Source organism: Equus caballus, chromosome 3 (genome assembly GCF_041296265.1).
Source record: "Equus caballus isolate H_3958 breed thoroughbred chromosome 3, TB-T2T, whole genome shotgun sequence".
NCBI lineage: Eukaryota > Metazoa > Chordata > Mammalia > Perissodactyla > Equidae > Equus > Equus caballus.
In genome coordinates, this window is record NC_091686.1 from 96,388,204 (window position 1) to 96,413,614 (window position 25,411).

At 36.3% G+C, this 25,411-nt stretch overlaps 1 protein-coding gene across 12 annotated transcripts in view; it reads left to right on the forward strand.

The window, feature by feature from the left end:
- The window catches only part of ARAP2 (ArfGAP with RhoGAP domain, ankyrin repeat and PH domain 2), a 177,598-nt gene that overhangs the window by 33,711 nt on the left and 118,476 nt on the right, over window positions 1-25,411 (forward strand). For all 12 annotated transcript variants that reach the window (XM_023638251.2, XM_070264017.1, XM_070264016.1 and 9 more), the window contains 3 exons: window positions 6,764-6,833; window positions 13,665-13,785; window positions 21,101-21,279. In XM_023638251.2, the coding sequence (XP_023494019.1) occupies window positions 6,764-6,833; window positions 13,665-13,785; window positions 21,101-21,279 (370 nt within the window). The remainder of the gene's footprint in view (window positions 1-6,763; window positions 6,834-13,664; window positions 13,786-21,100; window positions 21,280-25,411) is intronic.

Below are 25,411 nucleotides of genomic sequence, written 5' to 3' on the forward strand. Positions count from 1 at the left end.
AATGTAGTGGAAAGTTGGCAAGTCTCTATCTGACTAAGGTGTTCTGGATCAATCACTTTGTTGAACTTAAAATTGAGTATTAAATCTCTGTTAGTAAGTATCTTTTTATAGTAGCAAACTAGCTGGCCATTTCTCAAATCATACATCACTTGTAAAGACTGTGCCAAGCAAATAGAAAGCTTCAATATTTTATTTGTAGTTTGAGAGGGAAAAACTCTTAGTTTTAGTGTTTATTAAAATAACATGGCTCATTTCTTTGTCAGTCTGGCTGCAGAGAAGTGAATCAGGCGTTGGAATCAGACAGACTCAAATTAGAGTTGTCAAGCCATCGTTCATTTGCTGTGTCACTCGGTGCCTCAGACCCTCCATTTCCCACATATAAGTGTAAGGTCAAGACTTCCTCTGTGGCATCAGTTGGAAAAGTAGATAACATTGGGCCTGACACTTAATCAGGGCTCAATAAACCTCAGTTTTTTTCCTCTTCAGAAGAGCATCATTTTATTTCAGGTGACTTGATAATTTTACTGAAAGTGAGTTCTAGTCAGTTCTTAATCGTGGCAATTATAAGGTAAAGAAATCATATGTTTGCATTAAACTTTCAAAATTAAGTTTTTTGGTGGCTATAAAAGCACATAGTTTAAAGTGTCAGAAAGTTCTGTTGCGGCTTATTGAAAAAAACCCAACTCCCCCCCCCTTATCACAAGAAGAGGCTAATTTCAAGTCCTTTAGTAGTTTCTTTTGATATTTACTTTGTATGTCTTAATTATTTTTATGCCGATTCTTTCTGACTTTTCAGTGTTAGAAATTAACTATTGACGTACTACCATGGAATGTAATGTTTATTCATTTTCACCACAGTTCCTCTGAGCCCCCCTGCTAGCATAGACACAGTTCATGTCTCATCGTCCTTTTAATATACTTAGATAAAATATTTAGGTTATATCTGTATTTAGTCTTATAGTCTTATGATTGAGTAAATGCTGTTCATATTTAAGCTATATAGCATATTATGATTAATTTTTCTTTCATTTGCAGCATTTAGTTACCTTTGGAATTAATAATTGCTTATTTGTTTTTGGTTTGCTTAGGTTTTTATGTACTTATCATTCATTTATCCCAAAATTCTGCCTTAGAACTATAAATCTGTGATGTATCCAAAATGCACGCATGTATCAATTTCATCATCCTACAGCCTCCCAAGAAAACTTTAGTTTGTATTTTCTAACCGCCTTTTGTTTTTTGTTATCCTATTTTAATGCAGAAAGCACTTTCTTACCTTTGATCTTTTTATAGCATACTGTTATTGTTCCACGGACACAATGTATTCTCTGTGTTTTTTGAAGCTTTCTTTTCTTGTAGAGTTTGTTTCTTTAAATTTTTTTGGGGGGGTAGGGTCCTTCCTCCTCTTTTACGTTGGAGATGTTTTCCTCAAATGTTTTGTCAATGTTGGGCTGTTCATTTTAGAGTGAGATGCTACAAAGCTGATTGGAACAGCCTCTGATGGGTCTTGCTTTCTGTTTCTTGTAAGACTATAGTATGGCTAGGCCTTTCCTGATATGTTTCCTTGGAGACTCCTCATGCCAGTATCTTTTAAATAAATCTCCTTCTTGAGGGTGATAAAACTGGTAAACAGCTTTTTGGGAGCTTGGTAGGGAAAGTGGACTTTGATTATAAATATTTATGATGTAGACTTTTATTTGCTTCTACTGTTTTTAATTCTGTCCCCTACCTTCAGCCACCTCTGAGTCTCCCTCAGACACCCTGTTTGATCTTCTCCAGTGAATAAAACTCGACTGTTCCATTGAGGAAGAGGAGGGGCAGTTTTCCAGCAGTGTGAAGTGAGGGAGGAATTCTGGGATGGAGTGGCAGGCGTTCAAGTTTATCTCTTCAGTTGCCTTTCAACAAATCCTCCTATTCTCTGCACCCCCCTCTCCTTTATAAACACTTCTAGAATTACTTGGTATCTCTGTCTTCTGAGACTTTCTGAGATTTTTTTGGGTAAACTGGGTTTTCTCTCAGTTTGGTCTCTTGTAGGCTTGGCAGTTAGAACTTTGAAGCTTTCCTGTCAGTCCCTATCCCTTCTTCTGCTTTCTCGGTTTCTGAATACTGTTACTATTGTGTACTTCTCTGGTAATGTTGATTTGTAGGTATTTGTTTATTTTTTGTTTTTTAATCCTTTGAGGTTTTGGAAGGAGTAGAGATAAATGCAGGCTTTTAATCAATCATCTTAACTAGAAGCTGATTTCATGTTGGTTTATTTATTTATTTTTACAGAATATGACTCCATAAAATGAAGTGTAAATCTTTTTTTCTTTTTCTTTTTTTTGCTGGGATAGATTCACCCTGAGCTAACATCTGTTGCCAATCTTCCTTTTATTTTGTTCTCCCCAAAGCCCCAGTGCATGGTTGTATATCCTAGCTGTAAGTCCTTCTGGTGAGCCCCTGCCACCGCAAGGCTACTGACAGAAGAGTCGTGTGGTTCCCCACCCAGGAGCTGAACTGGGCTGTTGAAGCAGAGCGAGCATGCTGAACCTTAACCTCTAGGCCATCAGGGCTGGCTTGAGGTGTGAATCTTTCATGTCACGTAAGCACTAGGCTCTTTGTAAATATTGTTGAAATTGGTAATCACACACTAAAATTCATGATTTATGATTGACTCCCAAAAGTCCTTTTAGCACTTGGAATTTTAGATTAAATTACATTTGTTTTCTCTGATTTAAACGGTTATGTATAGCAGACCTGAAAGCTGGGATTTCAGACATTTTGTTTTACTTTTGTTTTTTGGGCCCAACTCATTTTGGTTCATAAAATCTTGGAAACTCTCATTTTGACTTGCTTAAAAGTAAGAAAATGCACTTTAAAGTAGAAAAGTGCTGGTATTTCATAGAAATATTATAGTAATTCTTTGGATCTATAGCTACAGAATGCTTCATAATTAATATTGTATCATTTAAAAACCTCCCACTTAAAAGAGTAATTAGATAAAGTAGATAATTAGATAAATAAAAATGAGTAATTAGATAAATAAAAATCTATACTTTTACAAATTGTAGTCAATATTGAGTCTAATTAGGGTTAGAGCAGAGGATGAGATAAAATATGCATATAATTCTTTAGGGTTATGTAAACAAGGCAGATGAATCTGGAACAGCATGTTGATGATATCTCTTCCTTAGATTTTGTTTAGAATGACTGAGAAGTATGTTTGTGATGACTTAAATACCATGATTAAGAAAAGCCATAAATTTGTCTTAGTTCTTTTGAGGTTCATTCCAGTTGTGTGATATTTAAAGACAGCAATTTGGCAGCCTCTGCCACCTTAAATTAATATCATTGGTTAGCATGCTTGTTCGATTTTGGGATTTTTTTTTTTTTTTAATCTAAATGATGTAATCTTTTTTAGAAAAAAATCCCTGCTAGCACTTAGGAATGAAATTAAACAGGAGTGCCTCTGTGTTAGTACTTTGTAAGTAGAGATTTAATTGTTTGTATATAGACTGTTGTTAAAAAAGAATTTTTAGGATACACAATCTTGAGACAACAAAAACTGACACCAGGTGGTGAGGCTGTATTTATGAAAGCGGTTGAAACTTTACACCACCTGCCCCAGCAGAGCTCAAGGGAAGAGTTCACAGAAATCCATTCAGTAACACTGCACAAGCCTTATAAATTATTCTAAAAAAGCTTCTTCAAAGAAGTGTTTCCCTTCAGAACCCTAAAAACGAAATAGGATAAAACCTAGGCTAACCTGTCTGCATTACCTTTTTCCTGAAGGAATTCTGAAGCACTTCGCAAAGTTGAACTCCCGTATAAAATGAGTAGAGGTCAAATGTTATCACTGCCTAAAGGGATGTCTAGGATGCCTTGCTATAAAATCTGCTGGAATCTGTCTTGTGTAGTATTGAAGTGCGTAGACTTTGAGACAAGACCGCCTGGATTTGATTCAGAGATATGCTCTTTACTGGTTGTGTGACTTGGGCAAATCATTTAACCTACCAGTGCCTCTGTGTCTTCATCTGTAAAATGGGAATAATAATATTCGTTGTCTCATATGGTTGTTTGGAGGATTAAATGAATTAATCTTTGTACATGGCTTGCAACAGTGCCTAGAACAAAGCACTAGCTAAGTGTTTGCTGTTTTTATTGCACGGTTATTCAACTAGTTAAGTGTTTGCTGTTTTTTTACCAAGATTATTCTGCCAAATAAGTTCTTTATCGACCAAGGCTTTAAAATCTTTTCTCTGTGTAATAATTCATCATTATTTCTATCTAATTTGTGTCATGTGATAGTAGGAACGCAGGCAGCGGTGATATTTTATACCTTGCCTTTTTGTTTTTAAACATTTACTAAACAAACATTAAATGAAATTTAAAGGAAATAGATGACTTATGTCAGAGAAGACTTTTAAAGTCCTTTAGCATCCTCTAATTGTGTGTAGTAGATTAATTTTACATAATTCCAGCGGAATTAGTTCAAGTGGCTGCAATGAGTCCAAGAGGTTGGAAAAACATGTAAGTTCTAAACCTTTTTTCACTCTGTACTTTGGCAGCTTTTGAAACTGTGAATTTAATTCTGAGTTTTCAGTCTTCCTGCCTTCCGCTAACTTTTCTTTTAAAAAATGCTGATTATTTGAGTGCTGGTCATTTGAGGTTTATTTGTGTGTCATTTTGCTTTGTTGCTAAAGGGAATGTGCTTAATCATGTCACTCATTCACCTGACAGGTTCTTACTGAGTGCCATATTTGTCTGTGTGTTAGTTGCTGGTTGTATAGAAGAGAAGGAAGCATTCTTGGACTTTGTCCTTGAAAGCATAAGGGCTGATGTGGGAGATGGACTTTAAGCAAGTAAACAAGTATATGTAATTGGAGATTAAGAGATAGGAGGATAAGGAGAGGGTGCTCAGAGAGAGTAACTGTGCTCTGCTTGGGGTTGGCTCATCAGGGAAGGAATGTCTATGTAGGCGGTTTGGGTGGAACACTGAAAGATAAGGAGTAGTTAGTTAGCAAAGGGAATTGACAGTAATGGAAGGTCCTAAGGCCTCTATCTAACCATAGATGTTGATTATTTTTATTCTAAAATAGAAGATTCTATGTCCTCCTGAGCTCTGTCTTACCACCATTCATAATGTAAAGTGGGTGGTACCCTCCAAAAATCTTGAATTACAGAATTACTGTTGAGATTGTGTGGGAAGATGTGTTCTTACTTGCCTTTCAGTATGACAGACATCAGCATGAAGTGAGTGCAAAGTGATTTGTTCAATGTATAATTAATTGTGTATAATGTATAATTATTGTGTGTTTGCTTAATATTTCTTTACCTTTTAACTTCTAATGCTGGCAATTTGAAGAACCCTGGGACCAGTGAAAGAGGTGAAAACCAGATGTCTGAAACACTATTAGACGTTGCAATGTTAAGAAAGCATGTTACAGACCAAGAGATGTTAAAGAGAAGCAGAAAGATGAGGGAATAAGATGGAAAGAGAGCTGAGCAGTAGCTGTGGTTAATGGTGTTAAGGGCTTTGCATGTTCTTGTTACATCATCATTAATTTGATGCTTATATGTGAAAATATTGTCTGCATTGGTGAACTTCGAAATTTTTCTCCATTTGATCAGATTTGCTCTAATTTTATCTTAAGCAGAATAAATTGGCTAATGATCCCTGAGGAAGGCTCACCATATTTCACTTGAAAATAGATGTTTGGTACGCAGGAAACAGTCCGGAAGACAAGTTCCCCACACTTCCTGAAGTTCTTTTTCTGTCTTTAAATCTTCTGAAAACCACAGAAAGTTATACCAATTCCTTATCTTAAACATATTAGAAATTTGCAAAAGGAAAATGTAGACAGGTTTGCTATTTATCTATTTGTTTAGAGGTGACTTTTTTTTTTCTAAAACAAGGAGGTAGTTTCCGTATGTTATTTGTGTTAAAGGCCAAAAGCATCCAGACTGTATCCGTCCAAACCAAGAGCCTTGTAGAGAATAGGATGTTCAAAATGTCTGGGATTGTCTGATTTCAGGGAGGGGGACTGAAACAGAACAAAGCAAAATGCTCAGAAGCCGAAGTAGAAATGATTCTTCACTTTTCCCTTACATAGTCAGAAGAAGTGTTTTTCTCTTTTAAGCATAAATAGAAAACATGTGATTACATTATTTTGCTTTGTTTCTCCTGTCAGTAGCCATTTTAAACTGCATTTGCCTTTCATATGAGTCTTTTCTGAAAAATGTTAATGTTTCAATGAATTCTGGATGAATGCAAATGATTCTATATATTCAGACAGGGCTTTTTCAGCTTATTTGACCCAAATTAAATAATTTATGTAAATCCAATTGGCAAAGCTTTGTTATTTTAGCAAAATATTATTTATACTCCAAAGCAAAAATTAAGGTAAAATAAGATAAATATAATAAACTTAATGAGGAACCAAAGTTTATATTATCTTCATTAAAGGATTATCTCCATTAAGGGACGTGGGTGCAGTGATAGTGTTTCTGATCACACTGTTTTGCACCCAACTTTACAAATGTGGATGACAACATCGTTAACAATACCATTTTCTTAAATACCTAGGTCAACTGATCAGAAAGTGTCATTGTACTTATTTTTTTCCTTTGTACCATTGCCAAAACTATACATTGTCATAGCCTTTTTCTAGACTGTTTAACAGCAAAGGGGAATCTACTTAACACAGTTATATTACAGATGTATTTAAAATCCAAATTCATGGTACTTAAATGTGAAATAACAATTTCATGTGTTTTACAGAAAACGCATGTTTCAGAAGAGATGGGTGAAATTTGATGGCCTTAGCATTTCTTATTACAATAATGAGAAGGTAAGAACATTTGCAGTTTTCAAAGATTGCTTTGTGCATACTAAGTGTACTTCAGGAAACTAAGCAAGCAATTTGGTTTTTGAGAATAGAGGTTGGATTGTCAACATGAAAAGAATTTGCACAGGATAAAACACTCTTTTCATAATGTAACTTTTACTTGACACATAAAATTGGGATTTTTTTTAACTTACGTATCTAACAATTATTTATGGAGTATCTTCTACAAACTGCAGGAATTGCTGTGAGTAATATACAGTTGAATAACAACGTGTCTTTATTCTAGAGAGCACTCAGGAATGTTGACAAAATGACACAACTACTAGAAAGTGGCAAAGCAAGGAGAAGTTAGTTTGTGCTCTGGAAGGCGTTGTGAAAGAAACAAGGAAGGCTTCTTGCCTGAGATTTTATTTGCCATCGTCTTGAAGAAAGAGGAATGATTGTACATAGAGAACTTGCCAAGAGCAGGACCTGATAGCGGAGGGAACAGTGAGATGCTCGCATGGGAAATCAGTTGTACCACGTATGGTAGGATTGAGTAGTTTCTCTGATTGGGAAATAAGAGTATGTGAAGGAGACTTGTGGGAGACGAAGCTGGGAAAGTTGTTTGGAGTTAGACCTCGTTGAAAATCTTGTTGTGAAAGTAGTTACAATATATTCTCTAGGTGATTAAGTCTTAATGCCATGATACTGTTTTGATTGTGTCTTTCTCATTAGATATGAGAATGTCTTTATTCTTAGGAGATGTAGGCTGAAATATTTAGAAGTGAAGTGTCATTATATTTGCAAATACTTTTCAAATGTTACGTCTCTCTCTCTATATATATACAGTAGGCCCTCCGTATCCACAGGGCATAGATCTAAGATCCCCAGTGGATGCCTGAAACTGAAGATACTACCAAACCCTATAGATACTGTTTTTTCCTATACATACATACCTATGATAAAGTTTAATTTATAAATTAGGCACAGTAAGAGATTATCAATAACTAATAATAAAGTAGATTTTGGGGCGATTGTTAAGTAAAATAAAGGTTTCTTGAACACAAGCACTGAGATGCCATGACAGTCGATCTAACAACTGAGACAGCTACTCAGTGACTAACAGGTGGGTAGCGTATACAGTGTGCATATGCTGGACAACGGGATGATTCACGACTCGGGTGGGACACAGCCAGCCAGCACGAGATTTCATCACGCCACTCAGAATCGTGTGCAATTTAAAACTTAGGAATTGTTTATTTCTGAAATTTTCCTTTAATATTTTTGGACTGTGGTTGACTCCAGGTAACTGAAACCAAGGAAAGGGAAACTGCAGATAAGGGGAGACTACTGTATTTATATTTGCCAGTATATGTATTTGCACACATGCGTAATTAGGTAAAACAAAAACTGAAGGTGTTAACAGTTGTCAAATCTAGGTGGAGGATATATGTGTGTTCATTGTACTAATCTTTCAACTTCTCTGAGTTTGATAATTTCCTTAATTAAAAGTTAGAACTAATAAATAGACCATATTTTTAGTTAATTAAAATCAGATAATCTTCTAGTCTTAATTATATACGTTTTCTTAAAATATGCATTTAACCTGTAACCACATTCTCTTATTTTATAGCTTATAGTCTAACATTATTTTCTCATTATTTAGAGATTTCCACTGCCTGTTATTGGTGATATTTGTGGCTTGCACAGAGATTTAGACTCTCTTTCATATATTGATTCTTCAGTGCTGCAGGGGAGAAGAGTGTATATGTTTTTAGACAGAAAGACAGACACATTGCAACAGAACACAGCCTGCACACAATACCAAGAATAATAGAAGATTTAGAGGAGTGTTGTTTGGTTTCACTTTGCAGTGATCCAGCAAAGCATCAAATGGGTTTAAACATATCTCTTTGAGGTTTGCAAGCTGGCGGGATGAATATTTTTTAAAAGCTAGTTTTCTGCGTTAACTACTGTTTTGAGTTTGCCTGTCCATTTTAATGTTGAGACCGTTTCTCTGCCTGGGGTGGGTTCATTGTAGTCTCTGTGTGTGATGGACTTTGACCCCTAGTTTTCTTCAGCACCTGTGCCCTTCTCTGGTTGGATTGAAAGGGGGAGGAAGACTATTCAGGAGTGAGACAGGCTTTCATGCCATGAGGCTCTGTTGGTGGCGGTCTCCTTATCCCCATTTGGGAGAGAGAATTTCTAGCGTATGTGTCCAGTTGATCTCACTCTGTTTGTCGTTGAAAAGCTCATCTTCACTGCAGTGAGATGAATGCCTATTACATTTTTAGATATTGATGCAATAAAAACGATCCACTCTTGGTTTGAAATTGAGATAAAAAGTTCATATTGAAATGAATTATTACAAATCATGTAGTTTAACATCAACTTTTTCTTTTTAATTCAATAGTTGTTTTCGGTGGCATTTCATCCCCTACCATGATTGGTTTCATCTTGGCAAAAAACAAAACCACTGGGATGGGTGTTTCCTGAAGGGAGACACAATTTCTGATGTGACCCTTCGGCAAGGTGGTGGATCAGTGGACTAGGAAGAGGGGATTTCAGAGCTAGTGAACAGAAGGCACTGGTGTGCCCACAGCTACCGTCTCAGCTGGGTGTGCAGTTTTTTGTTTTTTGTTGTTTTGCTCAGGAAGATTAGCCCTGAGCTAATGTCTGTTGTCAGTCTTCCTCTATTTTGTATGTGGGATGCCGCCACAGTGTGGCTTGATGAGTGGTGTGTAGATCTGTGCCTGGGATCCAAACTCACGAATCCGGGTTGCTGAAGCAGAGCGCATGAACTTAACCACTACACCACTGGGCCGGCCCTGATGGGTGTGCAGTTTTAGTGGTCACATGCACCAAGTAGTTGGGTCTTTCAGTGTTTAAATATGCACTGAGGAGCGTGTGGTGGGGCTTTCCAGAGAAAATGTGCAGAGTTGTCTGTTTCCCTAGTTTTCTTCCACTTTCCTCAATGCTGCGCAGTCATGTCTCTGCAAGGACTTTTTCACTGTATTACTGAAAATGGCATCATCCAAGTAGCCTTGATATCTTCTCACCTGTCAACTAGTCTAACTCATCCCCATTCTCACTCAGCTGTGGGCAGCATTGCCCTGTGGTCATTTCCTTGTCTGAACATGGTAGATAAATGGCAAACTTGAACTAGATATCTATGTTCCAGGCTCAAGGGATGCTTTCAAATTTCTTTCCTTAAGGAAAATTTTATACTCTGAAAAATGCAGTCATTTTGAGCCTGTTGTCATAGAGTAGGTTTTTTTTTTTTTTCTGTATTGTCTTTATCATGTATTGTTAGAAGAAAAATGTAAGCCAGGTCTACAATGTTAAAAATTACGAGATTTGTCTTGGGGTGTTATAATAGGTTATAAATGAGTCATTAGAGAAACTACAACTTCCTGAAGTGAAAGTGACATAGTATTTAGCTTGTTAAGTACATTTTGATCACTTCTGGGGAATTGATTTATTTTTCTGTTCCTCTTCCATAAGTACTTACCTGTTAAATATAATATCATTATTATAAGCATGTAGGTGAGTTGTTACTTTTTTAAAGAATTTTTTTTAATCTCTTAAAGGGGTCTAGCTAGAGGAAGGAGAATCTCTCTTTTTTTTTGTTCCTGCTTCTTTTCCTGCAACACTGCTTCATTTTTCTCTATTGAACAATGGGTTAATGGTAACATTTTATTCAACAAATAGTTAATTATCTCACTAGAGATGTATTTTTATATGGTCCTCTAATTCTTAGGCAAACTAAAATTTGAGAATGGATCACCCAGGGGATAAGGTGTAAATGTTTTTAGACATTCTAAACGTTTGACTGTCTGATCTCGCTCACTATAGACTCACAGCTAGGGAGGCCATTGCACTGTCCCCAAGGCGCTCTGCCTCTTCTTGTGCCTGAGGTTGCCTCACAGTGGGAGACATGCTCCCCCTCCTCTCAATTCCTAGAGCACTCGGTGATCTGGCATTATGAGTATTGCCATTGTAACCCTCCTGTATTTCTTGAGTTTCCTCTGTTAAGCCAATCATATAGTGTATTTCTTTGCAATGACCTTTTTTGGCAATCTCATTGAGCATGTCTTTTTCTGTATTTTCACCTCCGTGTTTTTGCTCTTCCTTCTGAATCTCTCTAGCCATTGCTATCCATTAAAATTCTGTGCAAACTTCAAGACCCATCTTCTCCTCCTCCCTGAATCCTTTCTTTGTTTTCTCCAAATATGACATTGAGGCATATGCAGGAAAGGGAAAATAAGCTGAAATCAGGAGAGTGTGCAGCAAATCAGGCATTAGTTTATCAGAGTGTAGGCTATATAAGTCAGTGGAAATGTTAAACAAATGAATTTATAAAAATACTAAAAATGAGCTGTCAGAGTTTGTATATAATTTTGATCAACTGGCCATAGAATTCATTCATTCAGAAAATGTTTAGACGATGCCAATTATATGAAAGGTGATGAGGAAGATAGACATAGGACCCACACTTCATCTGGGGAGAATGTATTAATCAAATGATTACACAGTAAATATAAAATTCACCATTAACTTATAGTTAGTTATTGCTGGAGAGGAGAAGTACAGGTTGCTTTTAGCTTAAAGTAGCATTATCTCCCTGGGTGAGGATGAGGGTGGTTATCCTGAGAGAAGAGGCTGGTCAGAAGCCTTTCTTCAGGAGTGTATATTCATGCTAAAATATGAAAGATGTAGAGCCAGTAACTATGCGAAATGGCTATGCTGTTCCTTGCAGAACAAACAGTATGCAGAGGCACTGGATTGAGCAGAACCACAATATGTTCAGAGAACCTCAAGAAGGCTGATGTGACTAGAAAGAATCAGGGAGTGGCCAGGAACAAGTTGACACTGTAACTATGGGGAGCGTCCCAAGTTATGTGGGTGCAAAAGATCAGCCCAAGTCAAAGACTATTCTATTGAAGACTAATTGACTAGAAGAGTGATATTTTAATGGACAGATATAGAGGGAGAAGGTATGTTTTCAGGAGATAATTCAGTCTTAAAGTTTGAGGTGTTTATGGGGCAGTCATATGCACTATTGATGGCTCAAAATATGGGAGTGGAGTTGACTGAAATGGATAAGGAAGGGAGAAAGGGACAGATTTTAGAATTCTCCACATAAATTTGGCAGTTGAAATAGTAAGAGATTTTCTTTCTTAGCAAGAGAAGATAAAACAAAAAAAAATGAAAAATAAGAAGAAAAAGTTATTTTATAATTACTTGTTTCTCGCTATCCCTCTCCTTTTTTATGAGGTTGCCTATTCATCTTCTTAAATCATAGTTCAAATATTGTTTTCAATTTTGGCTGCATGGGAGGACGTAGGAACGCCTTTGTGGCCTTGGTCTTTATGACGGCGTTAAAGAATGGATAGGATTTTGATGGGTATATAAAGTCAGGGATGGGAGATTGGAGCAGAGGCAGTGGAGGAGAAGAAACTGTCAGATAACTGAGAGGGAATGCCATGATGGTACAGTATATCTCCTCAACTAGCAGAACATAAACCTCCCAGTAGAATGCTGTGTTGCCGTCACTTGTCCCTTGCCTATCTGCTATGTGTGGCAGGAGTTTACTACTGGGAGGGATGTGACTTGGCACTTGTTCTGTACGTGGAATGGTTTAGTACATACTTCTCCTCACCAGTTGTTTCGGATACTTGGGACATGCTCAAAAGTGAGAGTTGCTGTGGATAATGCTATGGAAGGGAAGAGCAGAAGAAATCCCTTAAGGAAGTGTCCAAACTCTTTTGATATTGAAGACCTTCCATAATATGACCTTGATGTTTGTTTTTAGCCTCATTCCTTTTGACTCCACACTGTGGCTCCTCTTGCTTCTCTACTTTACACCTTCATTATTCAATCTTTCTGTCTAGATGCCCCCCAACCCACTTATCTGTTTGGTTAAACTTAAGGGTTCCTAAAGTCAGGCTCAGATGCCGCCATGTCTATGAAAAGACCTCTGACTTCTTTTAAGGAGAATTGAGAATTCCCATCCCATGGTTTGTACTCAGTTTTAGACTGTTCTCTCCTTACATTAGCTGTTTTTTCATTCTGAGGCTCCTAGAATGTATAAATACTCTTTGAATTTTCTTTCCAACCCAGGACCCAGTAAATATTACACCCTTACTAAATAGTTGAAATTGTGGGGTGGTCATTATGCCAGTAGTTTAGGAGGTCCAAGAAAATGAAGACTGAGAAAGTGATCAAGAGACTAAACAATGACTTCCTTGAGCACAATTGTAATATGTGTATGCCAATTGCAAACAGCCAAATCCTTGTTTCTTTACTCTTTACTCCTTAGGGAATAAAAAATAAAGTGCTGCACTTGTGAGGTTAGGATCTTCATCTTCAGAGCATTGAGCAATATGGTTAATTGGTATAATCCAACAGTCTAGTTTCTTAGGTATATTCTTGTGGTTCACAGTATGTAATAGCTGTAGTTTTGAAATGGTTCAGTTACAGTACCTGTTATGGCCAGCAGATGCCTGCAAACACCATACAATCATTTTGACCAGATTGTTTTAAAGAACATGCTGCTGTTTTTTGAACTGTATTATTGCTGGTCTAGTACAATTGATTTTATTTTGCCTTTTAATTCCAGATGAAGAGAAAATTGAAAAGACATCTCACTTGAAAGGAGCATTTAATATTTTCCCTTCTGGGGCATTAAGTGTGTATGAGGATATATGCTATTTGTGTGTCATTTTAAAAATTTAGATGAAAACTATGAAAGAGAAGCACTTGTAAATATTGTCCCATTTTTTGATAAGATCAAGAGAATTTCATTTTAATCTGTCTTTTTTATGTATCTTTTTCTTTTTACTGATATAGGAGAAGTATTCAAAAGGAATAATTCCCCTTTCTGCTGTATCTACGGTACGTGTTCAAGGAGACAATAAATTTGAAGTTGTTACAACACAAAGAACTTTTGTTTTTAGAGTAGAAAAAGAAGGTAAGATATTTCTTTATCACTGTAAAAAAATTTACATTTATTTCTGACCAATCAGAAGATTAATAAGCCAGTTAAGCCGGAAATGTCAAGAAGTCTTTAAATATGTGACTTTTAAATAATTTACGTTTTATATTAATTTTTTGAAAGCCATAAATACGTTGACAAGTCATTTGTTTGTCCACTGTTTTTGCTTGTGACAGATACTTAGTGAGAGTCTACTAACTGCCATGGACTTCTAAATTCTGGGGATACAGCAGTGAAAAAAAGACAAAAATCTGCTCTTATGGGACTCACCTTTTAGCCATTGTTTTGATAATGCAAAAATAGTTATTTAATATGCAAAAATAATTTTTCTTACTATTAAAAGGTTGGTTTTATGGAAGTTTACTTATGGTGGGGTTTAACTGTGGATGGAGTTTCAATCTTCAAATCTTCTCTGACTTTTTTAGGGGGAGGGGGAGGGGAAAGCCAGGGGACTGAAAAGTTTTCTGTTGTACACTTTGATAGGTAAGGCTGTCTTCATTAATCAAAGAATTAGAATTTTAACCTGTTTTTTTAAAGCCCACTGTTATTTTCATGTAGATTATAACTCAACTTGATTTTTTAAAAGTGCTTCTTAGTACTTAATTATTTGAAGAATGGTGATATGGAAAACTTACTGAAAACTTGCTATGTGCCAGATGATCTACCAAAGGCTTCATTTTTGCAATAGTCTTATGAAGTATGTAGGTATTACAATTTTTATCCCATTGTACACATGGGAATATTCACCTTTTATAAACTATAACAATATTAGCTATTACGCGACATTATTTGTCTTTTTTAAACTGCTGGATTCCTAGAACATATTCAAAAGGAATGACACATAGAAAGCATTCACTACATATTATATATTCTTAGAAAACTTCCATTATTGCTTAGGATAATCAGTAAATGAGTAAGTCCCAGCTGCTGTTCATACTGGAGCTGCTTTTTTCAAACTATGGGTCACTATCCGTTTGTGAGATCAACTTAATTGTTTCTGATGGTACCAAAAAAAAATTCCTCAAAAACAAACAAAATAGAATAAGAAATATCAAGGTGCATCTCTTCCAGTAAGTGTACATATTATATTATGAAACATACCTGTGTATATATTGCATATGTGTGATGTGAAAAGGGTTTCTTGCTTGCTTGCTATTAAAAAAAGTATTGAGAGCTATAGCGTAGAGCTGGGGTTGGCAAACTATGGCCTGTAGCTTAAATCTGACCCACTGCTTGTTTTTGTGAATCAAGCCTTGCTAGGGCACAGCCGCTCTCGTTCATTTGCGTACTGTCTTATGGCTGCTTTTGTGCCTTACTGGCAGCATGGAGTAGTTGCAGCACAGACTATAGGGCCAGGAAAGCCTAAGATATTTACCATGTGGCTCTTTACAGAAAAAGTTTGGCAACCTCTGTCCTAGAACATTTTATGTAGAATTGCCTATGTGAGAAGCCACTTCCTGTGATTCGTTGCCTCCAGTTCAGAAAGTTGTGCAGAGTTGTGGTACTCGATATGAGACTTGTATTTGAAATCACAGTTTTTCTCTTCTGATATTCTTTTAAACACCTGGCACTGCTCCTCTGGGCTGGCTATCGTGATAGTCTTTCCTTCTGCCTTGGTTTCCACTGCTCTAAAGGTGACTCTTGTTTCTTCGAGGTTCTTATCACCTTCCCCTTTGCTTCTCACAGTGAATTGCACATATGCCACATAGTCTGCGTTTTAAGATAGATATACTAGATAAAGCTTCCAACTTGTGTGAAAATCTGTTTAGCCATATTCACTTGCTACAGTTAGAAGTTAAATGGACACATTTTATTTGAGTGGAAGGTATCAACCCACACATTTAAAAGTTACATGTTTACAATTGACCAATAAATCCTGTGATATGTAGTTCATCTTTGTGATGTAAACTTAGTATAAGACTTTCATTAACTGGTATAAATTATTAAAGTCTTAGGTCTTTAATTTTTGAAAGCATGAAAATACTGCTTGCGTAAAAACTGAGAGTATCCACGTGAAATTACTAAGTTATTTTCGTTGAAAGTCATTTTTACATAGTAACAACTCACAGTTTTAAAGATGTGTATGCAGAGATGTGTGGATGTATATATGTATGTGTATATGTAAATGGCATATGTGTGTCTATATATTTAGTATGGAACCTTCAACAAGATACTAAATATGTTTTATTGTTTTTTCTTCCTTCCATGTATACAAATCGTTATGTTTTATTTTGTGGCAACTTATAAATCAGCCATAGTGGCTTATGAAATATTTGACTTAATGAACTTTAAGCCAAATTAAACTTTGTTTCAATCTAATCAAGAAGCAAGATCAAAGTTTAGAACAGAGAGGGGAAATCATTTGGCATCCTAGCAGAGATGCAATCTTCATTTTTGGTGAAAAAGTTTGGAATGACCTATATACAGTGGCTACCCTTTGTATCCCCTGAAACAGTGTCCCTCTTTCTAGCCTGCTGCATTGCCCACTGGCATTGCCAAGGTAGGATTACAATTAGGTATCCTCTCCACACAAATTTTCAAAGCCTTCAATTCCCCCAGGTTTCCTAGTGATATATTGTTATGCTGTTAGTTGAAAGTGAATTATATAAAAATAGTAACTTTTAAAGAATACTCTTCCTCAAATAGGAAATTTAGTCTGATTCCTTTTGTCCTCAAGCAGAACTGTTGGAATGGGTCAGTGGGTCATCATGGCAAACGATCTCTCCGGTCAGTCTGTATTCCCCTGGCACCTGTGGTCACACATGCAGATGTGTCCATTCAAAAAGCAGGTGATGTTTTGAGTGGGCGCTTCTGATAGTTAGAAGAAGGCTTCAGAATTCAGCGTGGTTGTTCGCATTCGAGGGCCATTTTCAGTACTGGCTCTCAGCAGCAGGTCCTGTGTTCCTGTCCACCACAGCTGGTTCTAGACCCTTGGCAGACACGCAGTGTGTCATTCTCTCACCTCTGTAGACAATGTCATATAGCTATCCAGTGGCAGCTATGATACTGCAAAGTTTTTTTGTTTTTTTTAAAGAACGTTCGAAATAAGAAACATAAATTCCCCTTAGTTGTTTTGGGCAAACAGGCTTACTGGTTTTGAGATCTTTAACGTTGTTAGAGGTAAGGCATGGAATATTTACTCTTTGGTGGGAGAGCCAGGGGAATTGAGTTCTCTGTTGTACACTTGGATCGACTATCATAATATAATAGACCACAAACTGTGGAGTCATTCTTGAATCTTTTCCTCTCTCATATCTCACATCCAGTCCCTCAGCAAATCTTACTAGTCTGACTTTGGAAACATGTCTGGATTCTGACCAATTCTCAGCACCTCTACTGCTGCCACTCTAGTACAAGCCACCACTTCTATCTGGATTATTGTAATAAGCTCCTTTGATCCACTACAGTTGTATTTTCAATACAGCTGTCAGTGTGCTTGTTAAACCAGAAAGTCAGATCTTGTCAGTCCACTTCAAATGCTATGTTGTCTTTCCGTCTCACTGACAGTAAAGTATCTGTGATGTCCAAGAGTCCCTTCGTGATCTGGCCCTGGTCTGTCTGTCCTTGTCTCCCTCTGTGCTGTCCCTCCCTCACCCAGGGGCCTCTTGTTCCTTGAAAATGCCAAACCTGCTGCTGCCTTGGGGCCTTGACACTCACTGCTTTCTTTATCCTGGAATACTCTTCCTCCCACCTTCCTCCTGACTTCTTCCATCACGTCCACTTCCTTTAGGCTTTTGCTTAACCATCGCCTTCTTCCTGAGGCTTTTTCTATTACCCTATATAAAATAGAACTCCCTTGCCCCTCATCTGGTGCTTTATTTTATCCCATTGCACTTGTCACTGTGTAATGTATTCCACATCTCTGTTTTATTGCCTCCTTTCACAAGAGTGTAAACTCCAGAAGAGTAAGACCATGGTCTATCTTGTTCCCTGCTCCATTCCTGGTGTTCAGAACAGGTCTTGGAACACAGTAGGCACTCAGTAAATATTTGTTATGAATGGATGGGTACTGATTTCAAGAACAACCCTAGTCTGTAATAATTCCTTCTCTAATATTGATCAGGGGTTACATTGCGAGATCTTTAGTTAGATTATATTATCATATCAAAGTAAAAGTCCATCTAAACTTTCTTAGATTCTGTTATTAATGCTTTATGTGGCCTCTGTGTAGTTAATCCATAGTGTAACTAATCCTTTGTAACTAATGAATATGCCTACTACTAAATCCAGTAGTCCATAGAGTATTGTCTCTCCTGTTGAGTTTTGAACCTCCTTTTTTGATTCTTACACTACAGTTTGGCATTCCTTGAAAGCCTCAAAACTAATTTGAGGTTTGAGGAAATAGCTATTGTCTTTTATTTATATTCTGGCATAATCCCAAGAAAGTGGCAACTTTATTTCCCCCTACTCCCTTTTTTTCCTTTTCTAGCCTGGAACGCTCTATTTTGAGCAAAGCCATTTCTAGGTCAGAGCACATTCTTCGAAGGAATGGTGCTGAGCACAGAGCTAAGATCAAGATACACACTCAATAAATATTTGTTTTTGGAAAGAGTAAAAGTACCTTGATGTGAAGAGCAGGCAAAAGCTAGCATAGTATCTATCTTTGCCCAAGGGGAAACATTATTTGTTTTGGAATATTGTAACTTATCAAAGCATATTCCCTATGTACAAGGATGCACACATTACATAGCCAAGTACCAGTGACACTTATAATCTCTTTTATTGTGTTTGATTTATCTGTATCACTGTTTATCTTCATTGGCCTGGGTAATTGAGAATAAACTGAATGTTACTATTAATTTCTATTCTTCTTCATGACTGTTTACTTCCTATTAGTAAATGAGGCCCTCAGGAGCTAGATAATTCTTCCAGGCTATAAGGGAACCATTTGTTGAGATGCAGCCATAATATGCTTAAGTTAATGTTATTGCCAGTTTCAAATTATTTCCCAAGAAACTGAAATATATGCTTTAGTAATCTAGAAACCACAGTCACTTTGGTCAGTTCATTAAATTACGGCCTACATTTCAAACTCAATGATTTATATATGGATTAACAAAAACAAAAACCATGTACCATTTACTAGGCAGGAATATCTTGTGTGAAACTAATCATCACAAGTAATAACCAACTTACGTGGACAGTCTGTTGCTGTTCCTGAAAATAGAATGAATTGTCATAATGCAGTCTGGATCTGTTTGTGTAGATGTAGCATGTAAGGTAGCCTCCACATGTTGACATTGACTTAGTTACCTGAATATTTTCATGTCTTTTAGTTTATAATGATGCTGAGCAAGTTTGATAAATATTTCATCCTGATAGATAGGAATTGGGGATCATGTAACACCTGCAATAAAGTGTTTTTGAATAAGTTTTTAATAAATACTTTGGCCTTGGTCGTTAAAGACATAACTAACTGATTTTAGTAATTTTGAAGGTGAGCCAGAATGAAGATAATTTAAAAATAAAACTCATATTTTGAAGTAACCTTGGGTTCATGTTTGAATGTGAGCAAGTCTAAAATGGGGACATTTCAATCCACAAGGAAGTCATTCTGGCCAAACCTGTCTTAGAAGGATCTGAGATGCTAATTTCCCAAGCTTGCACCCTAATTAGTCTTTCCTTGTCCTGCCTTGTTGGAAATTTTTTCTACGTGGAATTCAGTCTGTTTGGTTTTTTACCTTTTGCCTTGATAACCACTTTTCTATTTGTTTTTTGCTAGCCCATTTTGCAGCCTCCTAGAAATAGTTGTACCTCAAGGTTTGTCTATTTCTTCTCTTTTTACGTTAAACCTTATCCACTTCCATGAGTCTTCGCTAGTAGAGGTTACTTTCATCACATGTTATTCTCAGTCTGCCTAGATGCTCGTGCCAGGGTACTGAAAACAAGAGGTGATTCTGCTAACAAAATGGAACCTTCTACCTTCTTTGGTCAATTCATGTTACCAAACTACCCTTTATTCTGAGTAGTTTTTTTGTGAGTACCTGTCAGACATATTTAAAGCCTCAGCTACTTTTTACCCCCCTTAGTGTCTTGATGCTTCATATGTTCTTTTGTTTCCATTTTCATTGTAGTTTAAGTATCTCTTGTCTTATTCCTGATCCCTAGGCTTCCAGTTTGGTGTATCTGTCGTCATCCTAATCATGTCCTTTCCTTGCTAAGAATCCCGAAATGGTTTTCCTTTGCCTCCATAACAAAGACAAAATTCCTCACGCAGGCACTGCAGAATCTCTAGCCATTTCCGCATTATTGCCTTGTGAGTTGAGAATTATAGATATGCTCCTCCGTAAGTTAGTCCCTGAACAGATGTTGGTTCTTTCTGCCTTTGTTCTTATGTTTTCTTATGTGTAAAGTTCTGCTCTTCCCTCTCCCAAACCCTAGCTTTGTCTTTTGAATTACTCCTTATTCTCAAGACCTAGCACAAATACCCCTTTTTTCATAGTGCTGAGAACAATTGTCTCAGAGTTAAGACATTTGATTCTGCTAATTTTAATACTAAGTTGCTGTATGACCTTCAGAAAATCACTTACCTCCATTGAATTGACTCATATATTATTTGATACCATTTGTATGACATTTATAGTAGTCTGTGTTCCATTATGTGTTCGTATCTAACTTGACTTATAACTTTGATTGCCCTTTGGGGACTACATTGGATTCCTGTGCCTGTCACACAGTGTGTTGTACATAGTTGAAGGTCACTTAGCTTTTGTGGAAGGAGAGAACAAGTTTTAATTTACCAGGTGAGATGCTATGGTTAGTGACTGGTGAGAATGGAGTGGGTGAGTGATTAACTAGGCAAGCATACTCTTGAGTAGGTTCCAAGTGATTGTTAGAAAGTAGAATTTTCTGGGCATTTGAGTAACTTAATTGCCAGGTACAATCTGTTAACTGTTTGGTAACAATATTGCTTTCTAACATTAAGAGAGAAAATCCAATATCATGCGTAATCTAAAGCTGTTAACATGGTTACGGATCACCTGGGGATCTGCTTAAACTGAAGATTCTGATTCATCAGGTCTGGAGTGGGGCCTGAGATTTTGCATCTGTAATAAGTTCCCAGGTGAAGCCAATGGTAATGGTTACAGGACAACTGAGTAGTAAGTGCTGTTTCTTTTCCCTTACAGAATGGGACTGTTGGCCCTGTTTGCAATAGCATTTAAGTTGTGGTTGTGGGAAAGAATCTGTGAATTATCTATTGCAGAGAGAGTAGATCCCTTGTTCATGTTTCTATGTCTATATAACTTATGTAGGTATGGATGTATGTATTTTCTCCTGTCTTTGTTTTCAGAGGAGAGAAATGACTGGATCAGCATACTGTTAAATGCACTGAAATCGCAACCCCTTTCCTCGCAGCCTCAAGCAGTTGTTGCACCTGAGAAATGTGGCTATCTTGAATTGAGAGGGTATAAAGCCAAAATTTTTACTGTGTTAAGTGGAAACAGCGTGTGGCTTTGCAAAAACGAACAGGTGAGCTATGTTGCAGTAATTGCAAGTTGCAGTTCCTTGATTACATGAACAAATGTGCTTTGTTTGTTACACTTATTAGTGTTTTTACATATAGAGTCTTACTTTTGTCTGGAGTTCTCCACTAAAGGTAACAAAGAATTGTTTGGTCAACTTTTCTCAGTTCCACCAGCAGCAGGAACATAATCTACATCCAATTTGAGACTGGACATTGCCTGTTTAAGGGACTGAGGAAATAGAATCTTTGAAAATAATTTTTGGAAAGCATTCCTTAGCTGAAGTAACATTATAAAACTACGTGAGAGAATAATTAAGAACCAATTAACCGTTACAGCTGTTGATGAAATAGGCCCAGTTCCGTGCCTCTTGTGTTTCTTTTGCTTTATGATAGAAAATTATAGAGTAGGCACCAGTAACATATTTTCTTGAGTTTACAGGGGTGCTTGGGTTGGTTTTTTGTTTTCTGAGCAGGTATGTTGCTTACAGAGGAAATAATTTACTAGAGGCACGTTATTGATGTTCCCACATACACACATACATACACACATGTGCACATACATATACATATTACATATATAAATAAGATAGACTTGTGATATTGAATTTGGTTAATATCAAAGGATTCAATAGAAAACTTAAATGATTTGAGGAGATTGATGTTAAAATAAAGTTCTAACAAATTCCATTAGCTTCCTTTGATTCTGTAGACTTCCTTTTTCTAACATATCTGGTTTTTAATATGTATAAGAAAATTATTTCCTTACCTCTTTTTGGGAATGAATTCTTAATCTTTCAGCCTACACTATATTGGATGCTTAGTAGTTATTTGTGGAATTAAGCGATGTGCTTTGGATATCTGATCTAAGATGAACTCATTTTCTGATATATTATAATGGGTTATGCTAAGGTGAAATATAAATGCTGATTTTCATTAAAAAAGAGATATTAACTCAAAACAAACAGTAGTTTCCAAAAAATTAACTGTAAATCTTTATCGAAAGCATCCTCTGAACTTCAGTGTGAACTTATTCATTACATTTTTTCGGATAAGATTTCTTAGCCAATTAACTGTGAAAGGCATCATTGAGCACTGTTGGCATATTAATAACTTGGATAGTTAGCATATTCCTCAAGAAGAATAGTGATGTACAGCTTAATAATGTGTAGGAACTGAATATGAACAGTTTTAGTCTGAAGTAAGATGATTAAAACTTTTCTTATTGGAATAGAGGTTAAAAATGCATAATTTGCCTCTATCAGTATGGAAGTTACTCTGCCAAATTGATTGAGGTATTCATTTTTTGCTTGCATAGACCCAGTGGACTTCAAATTATTAGTTTAATTGCTTACATTAGCTAGATTGTTTGAGTTTGTTCTCTAGAAGTAAAGTAGATGTTTTTAACGTGTTATTAACTCTTTCCAATTAGTAAAAAATTATATGAAATTATTGTTTTAATATTATTAATTGAGGTTAAAAAGAATAATGATGACTATCATTTGTGGAGTACCAGGTACTATGCTAATTAATTTACGTACGTACATTCCCTTTTAATCTTGCCCACAAATGTAGGAGAAACATGTTCTCATCCATATTTTGTAGATGAGAAAAATGGGGATTAAGTAACTTGTTTAAAGGTTACAGTTCATCATGCAGGTTTTAGTTTAGAACCAGAACTTTATAACTCTAAGCCTAGCTTCTTAGCCACTATACCAAACTGTCTTTTTAAAAGCGTGTGTTGAAAAGAAAGTTTCTGGCTAGTGATCTTTTAGAAATAGCTTAATGATTCTTTCCTTGAATAACTTAGTTGCCTAGAAGTTTCAGAGTGTGCATTCAATAAACATTGTATACCATGTCAGGCACTAAAAATAATTTGCTTACTGAAGAGGACACAGGCATATCTTTCAGGAGGAAAGTAAGACAAAACCAGCATTTATGATGGATGGTGAACTCACTCCTTTTTTAGACTTGTGCAGGAGTTACAGAGAAGTGCAAAAACGGGCATCTAATGAAGTCTTGGAATTAGTAACACTTCCAGGTACACAAGTAATGAATATATTCTCCTTAAAAATTGAAGCATTAATGCTGGACCCTTCCACATCTTTTGAGAATAAATCTGTTTCTGATGTATGTATATTTCAAGTCCTCTTCACTGCATTAACATGCATTTATATATATACATCCTTAAAAAGTGCATACTATTGTTTGTATGTTTGTTCTTTTAAGAAAAGTTGCATCATATTATATGGAGCTTGGTCTTAAAGGACTATGTCTTAAGTCAAGTCTTAAAGAACCAATTGGCTCAAGACTGGATGGGTAAATTAAGGAAGGCCTTCTACATTTAGGCCCTGGCATACTATTTGTTTCATCTGTTTTCACATCCTGGTGTATGCCTTTCTCTCCAGAGGAAAGTTTCCCATTCATTTTCTCTCAGGTCTGAGCAGATTGCGTGAAGAACTTGGGTGACATGCTATATAAGAAGTCTTTCTCATGAATGCAGAGGGCTTTAAGCTAGTGTTTTAGGAAAAGCATTAAAAGATAATAAAATAGCATGATGTAACTTCTGAAAGTTTTATACACAACACACGAAGTAATCTTGTGAGTTTTTTTTAAACATAATGAAAAAAATCTACTTATCATAGGAATGTATGTGGTGTTAGGTTTGAACCTCTGTGTTATAATTTGTATTGGATCTAATTCAGTTCCATGCATCAAAGCTTACTTATTTTTATCATTTTTTAAAACAGTGAATTTATTGCCCGCATAACTTATAGTATGAATAGAATAAAAAATAAAGAAAGCTGACCTACACCACCCTACATTTGAAACATTTTCATTTTTCTTGCCTCTGTTTATACGTAGTTTTACTACTTTACTTTGGAGATCACTCTAGAGAGAGTAAACGGACAGTGGATAGAGGTGGAAGGGTAGTTGATACAGCACACGCTCAAGAGTCACTATAAGGGAAGCTCAGAAGCTCATTTACAGCAAAGAAGATGGGACTGGGCAGTGGCAAGTCTAGGTTTTCATTTTTGCTCTGCTGCTAATTGGCTCAGGTAATTAAGTTAATCTCTTTAGGCTTAAGTGGCATCATGTGAAGAAGAGAGAGGGCTTACTATCTTTAAGGCCATTATTTAATTCCAGATATGTGGGCTCATTCCCCCATTGACTTAGAATTTCTGGGGATGGGGTGTTGGAATGTGCATTCGTATAATGTGTCATCCCAGGTGATGCAGGGATGGGTGATCCAAAAACTACACACACTGAAACATTGCTGTAAGATTTTTTTCTTCTTTAAAAGTGATAAGCATCCAGGTAAAGTGAGCAAGATATTTCTGGAGTTGGAGAATGTGTAAAAATAGCCTTCAACAACATTAATGAGACCAGTACTTCTTTAGTTCACCCCTCAACTTGGGGTTACTATACCTCTTTTTTTTGATTAGCTTTCATTTGGAAGTGTATCTTTTGCCTGACTGAACATTTTGAAATGTAGAAACATTTAAGTGGAAAGTTAAGGAAATCATATTAGTATTAATAAATTTTTAAAATTTGAGAAATTGTCACTAATAAATTGTGTATAGTTCTAAACTGTAATTACTGTTATGTTTTTGCTAAAACCTCCATTTTTATATAAAATTTTAATTTTTCAGCTTAAAACCCTGCCCTATTTGATTCTTTATTCTTAACATGCAAATGGAGAAATTAGAAATCCATTTGCAAAGTCAGCATAAAGGAAAGTGTTTGAAAAACAATTTGAAACTATTTCCCATAAGTTCCTGTAACTCTGTGTATGTCTGGAAATTTACTCTAATTTTGTAGATGATTATTTATCTTTTCTAGAGCTTTTTCTCTGCTTCCAGTAGGTGTTCTGAAGATTCCATGTCAAGCATCCCTACAAATATATTTTCAGTAAATTTTTCACCTATTCTGGATCTATCCCTTTTGCTGAATCAAGGCCTTATATTTCCTAAGTTAAAATAGCTAGAACACACTATCATAACTATTGCTTTTACTTATTTTTGAAATTCCTTCTTTTTTAAGAGAAGTGACATGGTGATAGCTAGGTGGATGCCAGTCTGCACATTCTCAGACAGTTCACTGACAGTCTAAACCAAGGAATTAACATGGACTTTTTGT